The 15,676-nt window shown below is 41.3% G+C and overlaps 1 protein-coding gene across 1 annotated transcript in view; it reads left to right on the forward strand.

Moving 5' to 3' along the window:
* The window catches only part of pard3ba (par-3 family cell polarity regulator beta a), a 134,077-nt gene that overhangs the window by 65,910 nt on the left and 52,491 nt on the right, over positions 1 to 15,676 (forward strand). The window contains exons 16-19 of the mRNA XM_026362167.1: positions 200 to 303; positions 4,009 to 4,050; positions 13,409 to 13,624; positions 14,467 to 14,671. Coding sequence (XP_026217952.1) covers positions 200 to 303; positions 4,009 to 4,050; positions 13,409 to 13,624; positions 14,467 to 14,671 — 567 coding nt within the window. The remainder of the gene's footprint in view (positions 1 to 199; positions 304 to 4,008; positions 4,051 to 13,408; positions 13,625 to 14,466; positions 14,672 to 15,676) is intronic.

A 15,676-nucleotide genomic window follows, 5' to 3' on the forward strand; every position in this document is an offset into this window, starting at 1 on the left:
TTTCCCTGTGACTCATACCATCTGGAGGAGAGGAAATCGAATGATCTGTAGACTATGTATGTTTGCGAATTTTAAATTTCTTTGGCTTCAATTTGTTTTGGTGATGTAACTAGAGCTCTATGCTTACTGCGGGCTGTACAGACCCAACGGTTAATACTAATCACTCAACTGATTCTTTTTAACTTTTACTGTTTTGCAGCGAGTTTGAGCTGCCGCCCAACGATGTCGCAGCTTTCTACAGCCAGCTGATTAAGGACGAGGACAATGTTCCTCGCAACAGAGCGTCCAAGAGCATGGACCTGTGTGAGTGTACACACACACACACACACACACACACTCTTCATCAGTGCAAGTGCTGTTGTTTTAACCCGCACCAGTCTATGATAGAACTCATTAAAAACATACAAACATATTGTTGTCTCAGCAATCTCAGACCAGCCAGACATGTGTGTCTAATGATAGGCCAAGATGACACACACACACACACCTCCTCACAGTAATCACATGCCTCTTATCAGTACATTTCTGTGTTGTGATATGTAGCCTTCTCCTATTATCCCCGGCCTGAGGGGATATGACCTCCTGAACTCATAAACCCAGGGGCTTTCCAATGGACTGGATGAACACGTCTGGTGTGTGTGTGTGTAGCTGTCTGCGCGTGTCCTTTCTATTTGTGCGTGAATGAAAGGTTTGAGGTTTCCAATCTCACGGCTTGCTGTCTGTGTATGTGTGTGTCTAAGGTGAGAGTGAAGAGGCTTATTTCTTTGTGTTAACCTGAGCTGCCCCCTCCTTCTTCTTGTTTTTCTTGTCTTTTTTTTTTTTTTTTTTTTTTTTTTTTTTTTGGAGAAGATCACTTCCCTTTTTCCCTCTCCCCATCTCTGTTTTTATTTCCAAGCATTCCCACCATATTTGTTGTTTTCTCTTTTTCCCTCCAGCACTTTCTTCCACAGCTAAAAGCTGATGAGTCCATTGGTCTTGCTCTCCTCTGTCTACCTCTGTTCCTTCTCTACCTCTCTGATTTCCAATCCCGGTTCATTAGGTTCAGTGGATTGGCTTTCTTCCTGCGGCACACGCCTCTGCCACCCAAGCTGATTGGCTTTCATTATGGACAAGGGTAGTCTCAGCACACGGCCACGCACACATACTCTCTCTGCTCTATCCCACTGAGGAACCACTCCAATACCCACCTCTATCCGTCTCCCCTCTCTGGCTTCTATCTCCATCTCTGGCCATCTTCCATTTCAATCAGTTTTTCCCTGCTTTTTTGTGATCTCTCTGGTTCTATTCATCCCTTCCTTCTCCTAAGAGCTCAGAGCTGAAACAAGGTAGTTAGTACCATGTGTGTATGTGAGAGGATGTGTGTAAATGCGCAAAGACGGAAGGAGCTCTGAACGCACATAAGACCTCAGATGCTGACCCCGTCTAGACAATTTGTATTTAAAGAGCGGAGTTCTTTTGTTTTTTTAAACCATGGCAGAGTTTCCCACGTCAGTCTTTACCCTCATATGTATCAGTGCCACAGAGCAGGTTAGCTTTTATTAAACACCACCTGACAGAAAGAGGTGAGCTAGCTTTATTGACCTTGGATGCCTTAGCAAATAGTCTGTTGACTCAGAGCTCCCACTCACACACTCTGCCTGCCTGTGCTGAGATAAAATGGAGACACTGACACTATCGCTGCTCCAAACTTAGAATTTTCTCACCAAGGTGATGTAGATTTGTTCCAGAGAATCCATGAATGATCAATGAGTGTTTTTGAGTGTAACACAAAGCACCAGAACGAATGGCTTTTGCTGTCATTAGCATTCCACTGCAACTATAAAACATAAAATAAGTCACTCTAATGTATAACTTTTTCAAGCAAGTCTGACAGTGAGTCTCTGCCAGTCGATTTTTTTTTTCATAAAATGAGCAATAATGGAGACTAATGCATTTATCAGCCTAAAAAGCTAAGGTTTGCTTTGGAAAATGGTTGTGTATGGATTGGTTTTAAGTTGCTGCTTGGTTTTAAGTGCATTGAAACATCAGACCTTTTAGGAGACGTGAGTCTACACTTTGCCATGGAAGTTATTTGGTGTGCAATGACTCAGGTTGAATTTAGAGGACCCCTGACTTTCACTGCAACTTCATATGATTCATGCGCTGACCTTCTACCTCAAAGAGGAATAATGTGACCACATGCTGCACTTAAGCAAACAAATTCAGGAATGTTCAGAGACATTTACATGTGAGACATGTGTGTTTTTGTTATACTTGTATGATAAATGCACTTATCGTGTTAGCTCATAATTACTGCAAAACACCTTTGGTAATGTTGCGGTTTATTCAGTGTCAGATGTGCTTTTAGTAGTTTTTATATGTGCAGTTTAATAGCAAACACTTGTCCGGTCACTCTGTCGTAGTGTAGTGTAGTGTAGTGTAGTGTAGTGTAGTGTAGTGTAGTGTAGTGTAGTGTAGTGTAGTTAAAGTGCAGCCAAATGGCTACAGTGAGGCTGTTATCAGTTAGATAAATTGTGCTGGATTACATTGTTTCCTGTGAATCCCTCATGCTTGGGAAGGCAAACTGATTTATGCAGCACTACTAATAAAAACTATTATTGAGAGATAATTACTAAGTGTAAAGACATTGAATAGCTACTGTGAAAAAAAATGCATTCTTTGGAAGGACAAGAGGTCAAATCTGGATGTGAAGCAGAATCCATAACAGCAGATCGAGCAGTTCCACCACACCGACTCTCTGTCTCTCATGACCTCACCACCTCTTTCTTATTTTCTACCTAGTCTGTTTCACGATGTCTCTCAGACTCTCTTGATCTCTTTCCCTCTCTGAATCCTTTATCCACACCTTTTCTTCTTTACCTTTTGCCTTCTTTTGCTCAACTTTCTCTCTTTGTACGATGAGTTTTACTTACCTGCTCCTTCCCTATTTTACTTCCAAATACAGCACAACCAACAGTAGTAGCATGCTGCTGCAGGTTTAATAAATAAAGTATGTAGTTAAGTTATCCAGTATTAGATTAAATATATATATATATAACACTATATGGTGGCTTACTGCAGGCAAAAATATGGATTTTACATTTTAACCTTCCACTGTGGCAGGAGGATACAAACTTGGCTGCTGGCCATGCAGACTTTTATCTTTCCTCCACAGAAAAGGAAGCTTTTCATTATCTTCCTGGGTCATGTGGCCTGCAATAGCTTTCTCAAACTTTGAAAGAATTTAATTTTTATTTTATTTTATCTGACACATGCACAAGAAAGATATTTCCCGTTTCTTTGTCTTGGCTGCTATGGATGTGTCTCTGCAGTATTTTATGAAGCAGACCTCTTTTGATTTCACATTTATTCTCGTTGATTGTGTTTTTCTGTTTTTCCAACCACTGTTCTTCCCGACACATCCTATCGCACTGCATCTGCCGCTTCTTGCTCTCTCTCCACTGTTTATCGCTTTTTTTCCTTTCTCCGTCCCTCCAATATTCCCCCTTCGTCTCATTTTCTTTCTCCCTCAACCATCTGTCCGCCAGGAAAATTGACCTCATAAAAAATGTAAAGGATTATTTAAGAGAAATAGCAGCGTAATGAAAACCTATTATTGTATCCCATAATGCACAGCCTGTGGTGGCTGCTGCTGGCCGACTACAATCCTGTTTAGTTAGATTAGGTGGCGGTGGGTGGGGCTTTCTCCTTGTTTTTGTCTTCCTCCCTTTATTATTTCTCATTGTCTCACCTCTGTTTTCATTTTCTCTCACAGTCACAATATCTCTCTTCTGGCTTTTCTTATATTTTTTCTTCTTTTTCATTTCCTCTTTCAGTCTGTGTCATTTTGTCCCTCACTCGTCCTCCTGTGTGAGATACTTGTGCAGAGAGGTGCCAGCACCAGTAGATACCAGTATAACCATTTACAAATCAGCACAAAGCTCAGGAAGGTGCAGGAAAGCCTTATGTGTTGTATTTTGCTGTGTATGTAATTATAGTAGTGTTTACTGTGTGACTTTTGTTTTGTAGTGGCTGATGAGAGCAACGTGGGATCACTGGTTGGACAACGCGGTGAGTTATAAAACAGACATGCACAGAATAAAACTCTTGTTAAGTTCTCCATATTCTCCCTGTTATGTACTCTTGTTTTCTTTCCCTTCCTGTCTCACGTTGACCGTTCTGTGCTAAGATTTTCGTTTTCTTTGTTGCTCGTATTAGTTCTCAAATGCTTCTTACTCCCCGTTCTCTTTTGCCTCCTCCCCTCCCTCCTCTCTCTGCCTGACAAAGTTGAGTTGTGAAGCACTTAGTGTCTGAGCTCTCGCTGCTTTATAGCTGCCCAGGTCAGCAGGCCCACAGCGTTCAATCCTCACCCAGCTGACAGCAGCCATATTGCATTACAATGGCTTCCGCTTCAGTTATTTCTCCACACTCAGTTCCGCCTTGTTTTATTTGAGAAAGGTCTGGTTAAAGGTAAAATATAAAGTCAGTTTTACTATTTTCTTTCTCTGAGTGACAAATACTGTACTGTACTGCTGTATATCCAGTTCACTGTCAAGAATGGAGGCACTTTACATTTCTGACTGCAGCAACAACCCTGACTAAAGCCCCTTTCAGACATAATTGTTATGCTAATGTGTTGGCAATTTAACATGTCAGTCTCATATCGGTATAAGCACCCAAGTTACTTGTACATTAAAGTAATGATGGAAGTCTGACTCAGATCAAGTAGTATTTTTGTACAACTTAACTCTGCACAAGTCTAAAATGAATCCTGTCAAATTAACATAAAGACCACAGCAGCACAAGGTGAAGCTTGCACAGAGAAAAAGATTAAATGCATATTTAATCCTGTGTCTTATTAAGACCACTGTAATTAAGTTATCACTATATTAGCTGTTATGCATGAAGAATAAAATGTGTTTAAGAAAGCATGAAACACAATGAATGAGCTAATTTAAAGCTGTGGAGGAGATTCTTCTAATGTCAGAGCAGCTTATAAAAGTTTTTCCCCTTGTACAACCACAATAGTAATCAGTTCTTTTTTATTTTTATTTATTGTTTTCATTCATACCAAATCCTTTCATTAATATGCAGCAAAAAAAGCTTCAGATTTCAGGTGCAGAAAAAACACTTTAAAAAGACATCACGGTGGAAACTATGCTACAGGAATGACAGCTTAGCACCAAAGATGGTGAGAAAATAGCATAATTTTCCCTCGTTACCTCAGGTGTGATGTCACTTGCGTTATCTTCACAGCACATTATTAGATATGAGATGTAATGGACTATAGCAAAGCCTACAGTCGGGGTTTGACATTGACAAATAGATAAATGCAGTATGGAACCAACCACAGTTGAAAACACTGAAGACAGAGATGTAAGAGATTGCTTGTGGAAGTTATTGTAGCTGTTATGTACCCATCAGTTCTGCTGTATGAAGGAACAGTTTGTGCTGTGATGGGAGCAGATAGAGCAGTAGTGAATTTCCACGGGGTCAGCTATAACTGCTCCTGTTACAGTGGCCAGTGCTGGAAGTCTTGTCTCTTCAGTGTGAATATAAAGCAGTGAGTGCGTGCTCTGTTGGCCGTTTCTGTCTGGGCTGCAGAAGTCACGATTTTAATAATGGCGTCGAGCAGTGCAGATCCATTGTATCTCATTTAAAATACCCACCGAGTTTTTTAAATGGCGATGAGGCCTGCACAGAAAAAGAATCACGAACATTGTTTTAGTTGCGATTTTGGGAGGCAGGCCCGGCTTCCTGTCTTCCTCTGTGTCAGAGAGTACAGCGATATCTTAAATCCACCTGCAGCAGCAGCCAACTAACCCTGCTGCTACTGGTGGAATACAGATAGCCCGAGCACTGTTGCTGACCTCAGATCCCCCACACTCAGCATTCCCACAAGTGGCTTCACCTCTGCCCTCCCCTCTGCGAACCTCCGCTCCCCTCCCACACATACACACTCCTCCCCCTACTTCTCCCAATGTGATTTTCCTGGCATTTCTGATCAGAACCCTTATGATAAATAAAGCAATCAATTTCTCCACTGCAGTATTCCTTGCATTTTTTTTTTTCATCTTCTCCCTCGTTGACATCTTAGCTAATGTGTATTGACGGGGTTTTTTCTTGTTTCTCATTTTTGCTGACGCAGTGCATTTGCCTAGCTTCCTGTGCCTGCCCCACCCCTCACCCCCCACCCCCTCCATAAATGGCCTCAGTGTTTCTTTATGGGCTTTGACATATTTCATTAGGCGGATGGTCTTAAGAGGCCTGCCTGGCTTCTTTAATCTGGCTAAAACCCTTTTCTCTCTGGCTAGAGCCGCTGCAGGGAGCGCTTCACTCCTCTAACTCGCTCTCTTTTTCCTCTCACTCCATCTTTCTCTCTGTCACTTACCGACACTGTCCCTCTCTCCCTCTCTCTTCTGATTCTCTAGTCTTAGGAGTTTCCATCTTCAATAGAGCTTTTAGTTTAGTTTAGTTTTTTTTCTTTCACTTTCATCTTTGCTACCACTTTCCAGCTTCTTCCCAATCGCTTCTCTCATGATTATTCTGTCTCCTGCTCTCTGTAGCTAGGCTCATCCCCATTTTTAGTATCCTCTCAATCCCAAACCTTAATTTCTTTCTTCCTTTCTCTTCCTTCTCCTCTCCAACATCCAATTCTCTCTTTATGATCACTTTTATTCTCTTCTCTCAACAGGCTGATCCTCCTTTATTCACACACTCTCTCTTATCTTCTGTCCTCTTTCTCTCTCTCTGTCTCTCTCTCCATCCTCTGCAGCTGTATCTGTTCCAGCTTTATGCGATTATGGTGAACATGCTCTAGTCTCAGTTTCCTCTACCAAGTCAGACCCAATCCAGCATCTCCTCGAGACCCTGAATTTGTGTGTGTGTGTGAGAGAAAGAGAAAGAGAGAGAGAGAGAGAGAGAGAGAGAGAGACACAGCCACAAGAGCAATTAACAGATATCCCCTTATTCATCCCTACATTTGTATCCCTTACAGTCTAGCATGTCCTCTGGCAGCAGGCTGCCCTCTTACAACACACCTGGGAGCTCATCCAACACCTACACACACACACACACACAAAATACACGCACGTACTGACACTCTGCTGCAATCCTACATCTCAACCTCACGCACACCTACTTACGCTCGCTTGTGATGTTGTTTGTTTCTGCTGCAATTTCTTGTCTTCTTTGTATATTTTCTAAGCCGTCTTGTACATTTCTTGCCATCTCTGTGTTTTCTGGATGTTTAGAGCTGCCTAGCTAACGGCTATCCCTGCAGCACAGCCACTAGTGCAGTCGCTCTGTGCACCCATTAGTCCCTGTTGTTTCTTCTCCACACAATGAGACTTAAAAACCAGCCTGTGTCCTGCCAGCACTGACGGCTCTGCTTTGTGTTCAGTGTTTGTTTGGGTGACGTACAACTTGCTAATGTCTCTACCTTGTTTCACTCCATCGCTCTTTAATTTCCTCCTATCTCTTCTAATTCTTAACATCCAGCATTGTTGATTTAAGTAAAAAGGCACCATGTTGCACTGCCCATGGATAGAGATATAGAACTGAATGAATAGATAAATCTAGAGTTATGATCATGTTAAGGTAAGATCTGCTGTTGGTGTTGGGGTCTGTAGGCTAAATTTGGATCTGGTCTACTTATTGTGTGGTTTTTCAGGACTGAGATTGATTATCCTTTCTGAGCTTTCTTTTTTCTTTTTTCGAATAATTTATACACATCTCATTTTATGAATTATGACTCTAGGGTCCGTTTAAAAAGCTCTAATTGAAAGTTCTCGACGTAATCCACTGAACAACATACTCACTATCTACTGCACTTTGTACAGATTGTGAAAAGTTATGATTGGTCAGGGCTCAAGTTTTTGATTGACATGTCCCTCTGCTACACCATGGCATACTGTGTGTGTGTGTGTGTGTGTGTGTCTGAATTTATGCACATTGCAGTTCTCCCTCATTGCATAAGCACTTTTAGCCTCCGCCTGTTTACAAATGGCACATGTCCCACTCCACACAGTTTGCTCCAACCCTCATCCATACCCTGCCACCCCTGCCGCGCTGCTGTAATTCAGTAGAGGTAAGCAGTAATTATGAAATGGCCTTTTAAGTCCCCTCCAGTTATTAAAGCCATTCATCTAGTTGGGGGATAAATACATAGAGCCCATATGTCCCCATTCCCTCTTACATCTAAACAGCTGAACACAATTACTGCCAGAGTAGTGCCTCCACCTAGCTTCATCCTCTGCTTCTGATATATGTCAGTGTATCCAATTAGTGATGGAGGGATGTTTAATGATTGGACAGGTCTTTGATTGGAGTGGACTTTTGATTGGCCATAACATAACTAGCATTTTCATTTATTGGTTGTTTGTGACTCAGGTTGAAGTCAGGTTGGTCTTATAAAAAAAGAAAAAAAAGCTGCTCGGCCAAAACACGTGCTAAAGCTGGTGATATTTCACTTTTTACTTATTGTTAATATATGTCATAAGCTATTATATGTGTTTTAATCCGCAGATGAAAATAGTCCCTAGGCAATGTTGGTGCCTCTGTTTGAGTATTATTAGCTACGATTAGAGAGGCTGATGCTGCTTTAGGTCTTTTCAGGTCTTATTTTCCATGTAATAAATATAGAACAATGCAAAGCATATTCTGACACGGCTGACACTGGCCTCATGTCAGTGATGCTTTTCTCATCACACCACTTACATGTTAATACAGGAAGAGGCCATCTTATCCCTTGTAAAAGTGTATGTAATGCTTCTGCTGGATTAAATTTGCTAACCTTTATGGGAAGGTTTGACCTGGAGATCAGACTTTCTTTCACACGTTTATATGTGTCATGTGTTTTTACAGCAGAGTGCAGGTCAGAGCCTGTTTTACTAGTGTCCAGAACAACGTCTCTGTTTTTTATTGCCTGGTGCTGAGATTGGATAGTAGATGGAAAAGTGTGTGTATACGTGTGTCTGTGTCTTTATAAGCATATCTGTGAGCACCTTAGTGGTTGATCTGTGTGAGTGTGTGTGTCCATCTTTGTGGTCACGTGTGTGTCTGTCCTCTCTGTACCTGATTTAAAGAATGATGGCCAAAAGCAACAAGGCTCTTTTCACTGTTGGCTGAAAAGTGTCTCCCTGGTAACACATACACACAGACACAAACACACACATCACCATCGCCACCCCCCAGTGGTTTTGATGGAGGGGGCAATTTCTTGTATCCGTGGCAACCTTTCAGCCAGTCTTCAGCAAAGCTCCTGGCTGTAGACCAGTTGATAGGTAAGTGTTAAGATCCCGCTTGGACATTATGGGAGGGTAGAGGAGTTTTCAAGGCTTTATGTGTAGACGTGTGTGTATCTGCTTCTTTGTGCGCTTGTTCAGGAACATTTTCACTTTTAATGTAAATAAGACACATGGAGGGGATTGTTTGACCTTAGTTATCAGCTTTTGCCACTCACTCAAAATATTGTTGCTTAAATCGCCATGACATCAAACTAGAGAATGAGTTGTATCAGCATGTCTCAGCCACTTTTTAAGTGCAAAGCAGCATCATGGTGTGGTGTTAGTCCTCACAGGGCCTGTCAGCGCAGCAGGACCCCGAGGCTACGTTCCAGGCAAAGACTTCACTGCTGTCACTGCTCAGTACAGACACGACAGCAGTCAGCCTAACCTAAGTTATAATATGCAGTACTTTAACATATTACATTGAGATGTCTTAGGGTTAGGAATATGTGCAGGTGGATTTTTGCATGTGCTGTGTTGCTGTTCCGACAGCTACTTTGTGTAGGTAGATAGGTTTTGGGTGGTTGGTACAATACATCTGCTTTATTTAACAACTAGAAAGAAATTAAAAATAAAATAGAGGGAACCAGTGACTGTCATAGCCAGTGACTTCCAAATACTTGTAGACATAACGTAAACAAGCTTAAATATGGCACAATACATGGAAACACGTTGTTTCCACGTTGTGAAGTGTACTAGGAGTCCCCCAATTTCAGTTGTACACAGGAAGGAGGCCTCAGCTCCTGCTGCTTGGTTCAACTTGCAAACCTGTTTTGCTTTTCCATGGGCTACATGTTCTGCTTAAGCAGAACTTGGTTCTAGACCAGCAAAGAATTGCAAGTTTTATGTCCGTCCAAGACTTTGGGTAGCTCCACCTGCCATCACATTTTCTTTGTAGAAAATGAAAGAACCCCTCCCCCTTTGCTACACGCTAACAGAGTGAGATAAAACATATCCAAAGAGAAAGTGACATTTTTCCTTGATCCTAGATGGAGGAGCGTTACAGCTGTGAAGGACATTGCCTGTCGTCCTGGCCTGTTTGGCTGTTAGGTTGTTTGTCAAATATGTGCACCAGCTTGAATCAGTGGCAATCAGGCAGACGTGATGCGAACGGATCCGTGAGAGCATCTGCTGGCACAGCGGGCAGCGATATGTGATAAACGCCGATTTCACCCTCCATTGGATCGAGTTGGCGATGATAGCCACCTCTCCCCCGCTCATCCATCCTATTAAACCCTCATTATTCATTTACCTCCAGCCTCCACCGCCTGACATGCATGGAATGAGAGCACTCAATGCCCCCCCACACACACGAACACACACTCTTGCTAAAGTGAATTGTGGTGGAATTTCCCCTTCCATTCCTTCTAAAGCAGTCAAGGACACACACCACTATCTCACACGGGCAGTATCCTGACTTTATTTTTTTACTTTTTTTTTTTTAACTTTGAACAAAATTCTCAAATTTTGTAGTAAACACACACACACACGTGCCCGCACACTCAGACACACACAGTTTCTCTGTGTATAGTGCAGCAGTGCGCTGGCAAGGAGCTTAATTCTATCAGGCTGTGAGCTGGACAGCCGTAATTACATTTGTGACACAAATCCTGCCTCTCAAATTGAGCGTTTTATTCCTGAGCGCTCCCCCCTCTCTATTTATAACCCCTTATTCCCCATAAATCCCACTTCCTCTCAGAAAGTCAATTTAGGACTTAAAAGGCAGAAACGCTCTGCTTACTTTTCCCTCTCCTTTGACTCTGTTGCGGCTTCAGTTTCACTTCCCCTTCTCCCCACTCTACTTTGGAGCTTTGAAGCCTGTGAAATGACAAAATAATAATAAAAAAAATGTCTTAAGTATTGAGTGCCTTGATGTGAGAAAGTCATCCCTACAGGAAAGTTTGAGAATGAGCGCTGCTTGCAACCTGTCTGTAACTTCTTTGAGGAGTGACAGTTTTATTGTGTTACTTGACTGGGATGGTCTAGTGTGTAGACTGGTTGGTTTCTGGATTTAAAATGATCTTTCTGCCCTTCTTCATTGCTCACCTGTCTGTTGGGCCTACATAGCGTTTACTCACATTCCCCTCCTATACCTTTTCTTACAGCTCTTTATATGCTCTATTCTTCCTCACCTGCTCCACTCTTTTTCTGGTACCTCCTCCCCCTTTGTGCCCTGTCTGAATCAGCCGTGGCCTTCTTCGCTTTTCCCACTCCTCTGTCTCCCCTTTCTTCCTCTGTCGAGTTGGAGGCCATAGCTGAGTACAGTATGACGGCAGTTCATTTATTCCTCCTGTTTCAGTTCCCATAGTGCTGCTCATCACCTGTCTCTGTACCACTCCAACTTATTCCTCATTTGTTTCCCCCTTATAGCACCATATTTTATCTTTTAGCTTCGTATTTTTCTGGGTGTTAACTTTTTTGTACACTCTTCAAAACACTATCCATCAGGAGAAATGCAGGAAAAAATGAAGAATGTAATATAGATAAGTCTATATAAAATATAATACATATTAAGACTTTTATAAATATATTAACTTACTTAAAGTAATGCTTAAATGGTTTGTAACTAGTTACCCAGGCCAGACTCCATAAGATTTATTTACTCAATTGGGATTAAATAATAAAATTAATCTTTAATCCTGCTTTAATAAACACACAGTATTTATTTATAGTTTGAGCACTTTGATTTGCAACAGTCAGGACTTTTTATTTCTAGGTAAACAAAACAAGATAAAGGAATTACATTAAATTCAGGTGCCAGTAAAATTAAAGACGTGAAAATGTTGTAAACAAGACACACAATAAACATAAATGGGGGAGGAAATCATGGTGATAAGAAATTCATATGGTGTGTGCATACAAAATATAAATAAAAGTAATTATTATGTTTCTCTAAATATGAGCCATTAATCTGCATGGATTTCTTCTAGTAATACCTTACCCAATAATAAAAGTTAATATTATACTGACAGGTAGTGTACACTAAAAATTAAAATGAAAAAAAACTATAATCCCATCTATGATAATAATGAAAAACATCTTCCACGCTTTAACTGGTAATTTAAGTGTTTGTTTAAAGCCAACACAGCCTTTATGCATGAGCTACACACCTATTGTTCACCCATGCAGATGTTTCCACTTGTTTTGCCTGACTAGACCTTGTTTTAACTGTGTAGGAGACTACACACTGTGCTTGGTTTTATTCTGACCCTCCAGTTAGTTTAGTGCAGCTAAACTTTAGATGCACTAGTTTGCATCGAGGCGGCATCTTAATCGCTCTCGTTGGTTGATGAAGTTTGGCGACCTTGCATAAATCCAGCAAAATATGTCCCACTTTAACCTGAGCAGAAGTCTCATTAGCCAGAAGAAGTGAAAGCACCTGTGTGGGTGTGCAGGGCCTGTTTTGCATGATTCGTAATAATTATAATGAAAAACCATATCTCAGATGAGCTTTTCTTTCTTCTAGACTGATATACTATATATCTATATTCCTGTTTTTAAATAGAAAAGTTGAAAACCTTTAAGACATGAGAGGGATGTGTGGGAAGTTTTTATTTAATTGCTATCAAGCACCTAGCAAGCTTTTATTAGTGAGTAAGCTAACAAGTGTCAAAGGAGCAACTGCAGAAGTTGCTATAAGATTATAAGAGAGATACTGGCTTGATCTGAGTTTCATAAATATCTGAGAGTGTTATAAACATGAATTTTTTAAGCAGCGATTATGATTCAAACACTTGACTTAAAGACAGTATATATATATATATATATATATATATATATATATATATATATATATATATATATATATATATATATATATATATATATATATACACGTAACCTAAATTGAATTACAGGCAGCATTTAGACAGCTAATACAGATGCCCTTTATATAAGGAAATATTACTATAGAAGATGAGTACAGGTTGTAGTGAGTTAAATTTAGCTAGACGCTTATGATTGGACTAACTTTAACATCTTCTGTCTCACTTTATCAGTGAGTACCTCATTCTGGAGGAATACTCCCTCCTCCTCCATCAGCCAGGGCTCTGTTTTTTCTTCCCTGCCGTCATCCTCTGTTTAACATCTATCCACCCTCCTTGCTCACAGGCCCTCTCTCTTTTATCTCCTTTGCCTCCCAGAGCCTTCACCTGGTGGAGCGCTGGGCCCAACCCTGGGCCTCTGGAAGTCCAGCTCCCTGGAGAGCCTCCAGACGGCTGTGTTGGAGGCTAAGCGAAATCACAACCAAGAGCAGGTGCCCTTTCATCGCCCTCGGCAGCACGTGGTTCGGGGGCGGGGGTGCAACCAGAGCTTCCGCAACGCCATTGACAAGTCTTATGATGGACCTTCTGAAGACGGTAAGACTTACAGCTTTATATAGAACTGCTGGTACCATCGGGAACCAACAAAGCTGTCAAATTTAAAGAATTTTCCTTTTTAGTGTGGGACTGTCACTGTTGGTATAATACATGATTCTTTCCTAGACATTATATCCATTTTAAATTAGACGAACTGCCAGTGCACATCCTTAGGCTTTATGACACACTGGCAAAGAAGAAGTGCCAGAGGCCTGCCAAGGGACAGTGCTTAGTCTAAGTACCTTAATGAAATGCTACATGATTTTATCCACTCAGCATTTTAGGAAGAGCAACTTTATATCTTACAGCAGCATTTTTTTTAATGCTCTACCTTGTGAACACACAGTCATGGGGGATGTTGAGCGTGTGTGAGGTTACAGAGAAAATAACGTCCTCCATGTTAGCTTAAAGTAGTATGAATTCATGCTCAATATTTCCTAATTACATCTGGAAAAATCTGGAGTGTGAAAAATAACCCATCTGCGGTGGCAATTAATGAGTCATATATAATAACCTATACCAGTATTTGAAAATTGTAAATTAAATCAACCATTAAACCACAAATCTGAATAATGTGAAGTTCTTATTCCCATGGGTTTCTATGTAGGTGAGAGTTCACAAGGTACGTAAGTGGATCTGAAAGCTGATAGAACCCATCCATGTAGATGCTTGGCCCCTTGCACTATGTGAAAGGCTGCCTAATGTAAGACTAACTAGCTTACTGGGTTAAGGTTAGGGTTCGTCATTGCTGTCTCCACTGCAGAATGCATGCATGTTAAATGTCATCCACTGCCACCTCTGCCCTCCCACCTCTTTATTTAACCAAGCTTACCCCTCCACAGACGATGACCTCTCTGATAACAGCTCTGGTCACGAAACACCCGCCAGCAGCTCATCTCGCCAGGACCTGGACCTAGAAGACGGAAAGAAGAAGAAGAAGAAAAACGCACTTAAGAAGAAAGAGAAAAAGAGCAAAGGGAAGAAGAAAAGCGAGGCTGTGGAGGATCTGGAGAAGAAAACCAAAAAGAAAGGCTTTGGACTCTTAAGGTAGGAGACCTGAGTGTCATTTAACTTCAATTCTGAGTCAGTAATATTCAATATTTGTACTTTTAGATTAAACTTTCAGGCACAAAGGTGACTTCTTAGGCAGTGATAAATTTCTAGAGACTGCCATGACAGTACCTTGGTTCTCTAAATTGAAAAGGTCACCTGCTTAACAAGACAAATGTGAGGTGAAACAGAGCGGGTAATGAGGCTTGTGTTTAATTACTTCTCAAATACTCCAAGGTCTCATTTTGGATAATCAACAAAACAGTGAGTACTTTTTGTCATAAAACTTAAAATAATGTTACTTGGTGTTTGGTATTTATTTTGGCACAGATTGTTCAGGCTAAGATTCGGTCAGAGTGTGAAGCAGTGGGGAAAACAAAATATCATGCATCCCAGTAGAATTTAGGTTTTATGTAGAAATCGATGGAAAACAGCAGCACCCTGTCCTACTTTCCCTGGTTAAGTTTCAACAAATTACCCACTGAGCACAGCAGGATTATAGGATATTCGATTATTGGATATGACCACAACCTTCTCGGTAATGGAGGGTATCCATTATCTCTCAATCCAAGCAAAGTCCCACCGACACAGTACCTACCCAAAGCGCTTGTCACCCCTTTATCAACGTGTCCCAATCGTGATTGTGGTGGTCCAATCCTCCAACAGCAATCCTTATCTGTTGGCAGTGACACGCTGTGGTCAGTGTATCACCGCACTTCCAACACTTGAGATTCAATTAGGCTGTGGCGAGAGATAGCGCAGGCAGAGCGTCGGCCTACAGATGGTAGATAAGAATCCAATCGGGCACAGTGTCAAGGGCAGTAATGGAAGAGATGTTCACACGGTGAGGCCGGCAGTGGAGAGCAGAGCAGGGCAGAGATGGGAAGGGCAAGATCAAGGACACACACAGAGAAGCAGAGTAACATACACTACTAAACATATAGGAACATGTGTCAGAAACATTGTAGTTGAAAAAACCCAGTTAGCCTAGCATTTAATTTG

Source organism: Anabas testudineus, chromosome 2 (assembly GCF_900324465.2).
Source record: "Anabas testudineus chromosome 2, fAnaTes1.2, whole genome shotgun sequence".
NCBI classification, from domain to species: domain Eukaryota; kingdom Metazoa; phylum Chordata; class Actinopteri; order Anabantiformes; family Anabantidae; genus Anabas; species Anabas testudineus.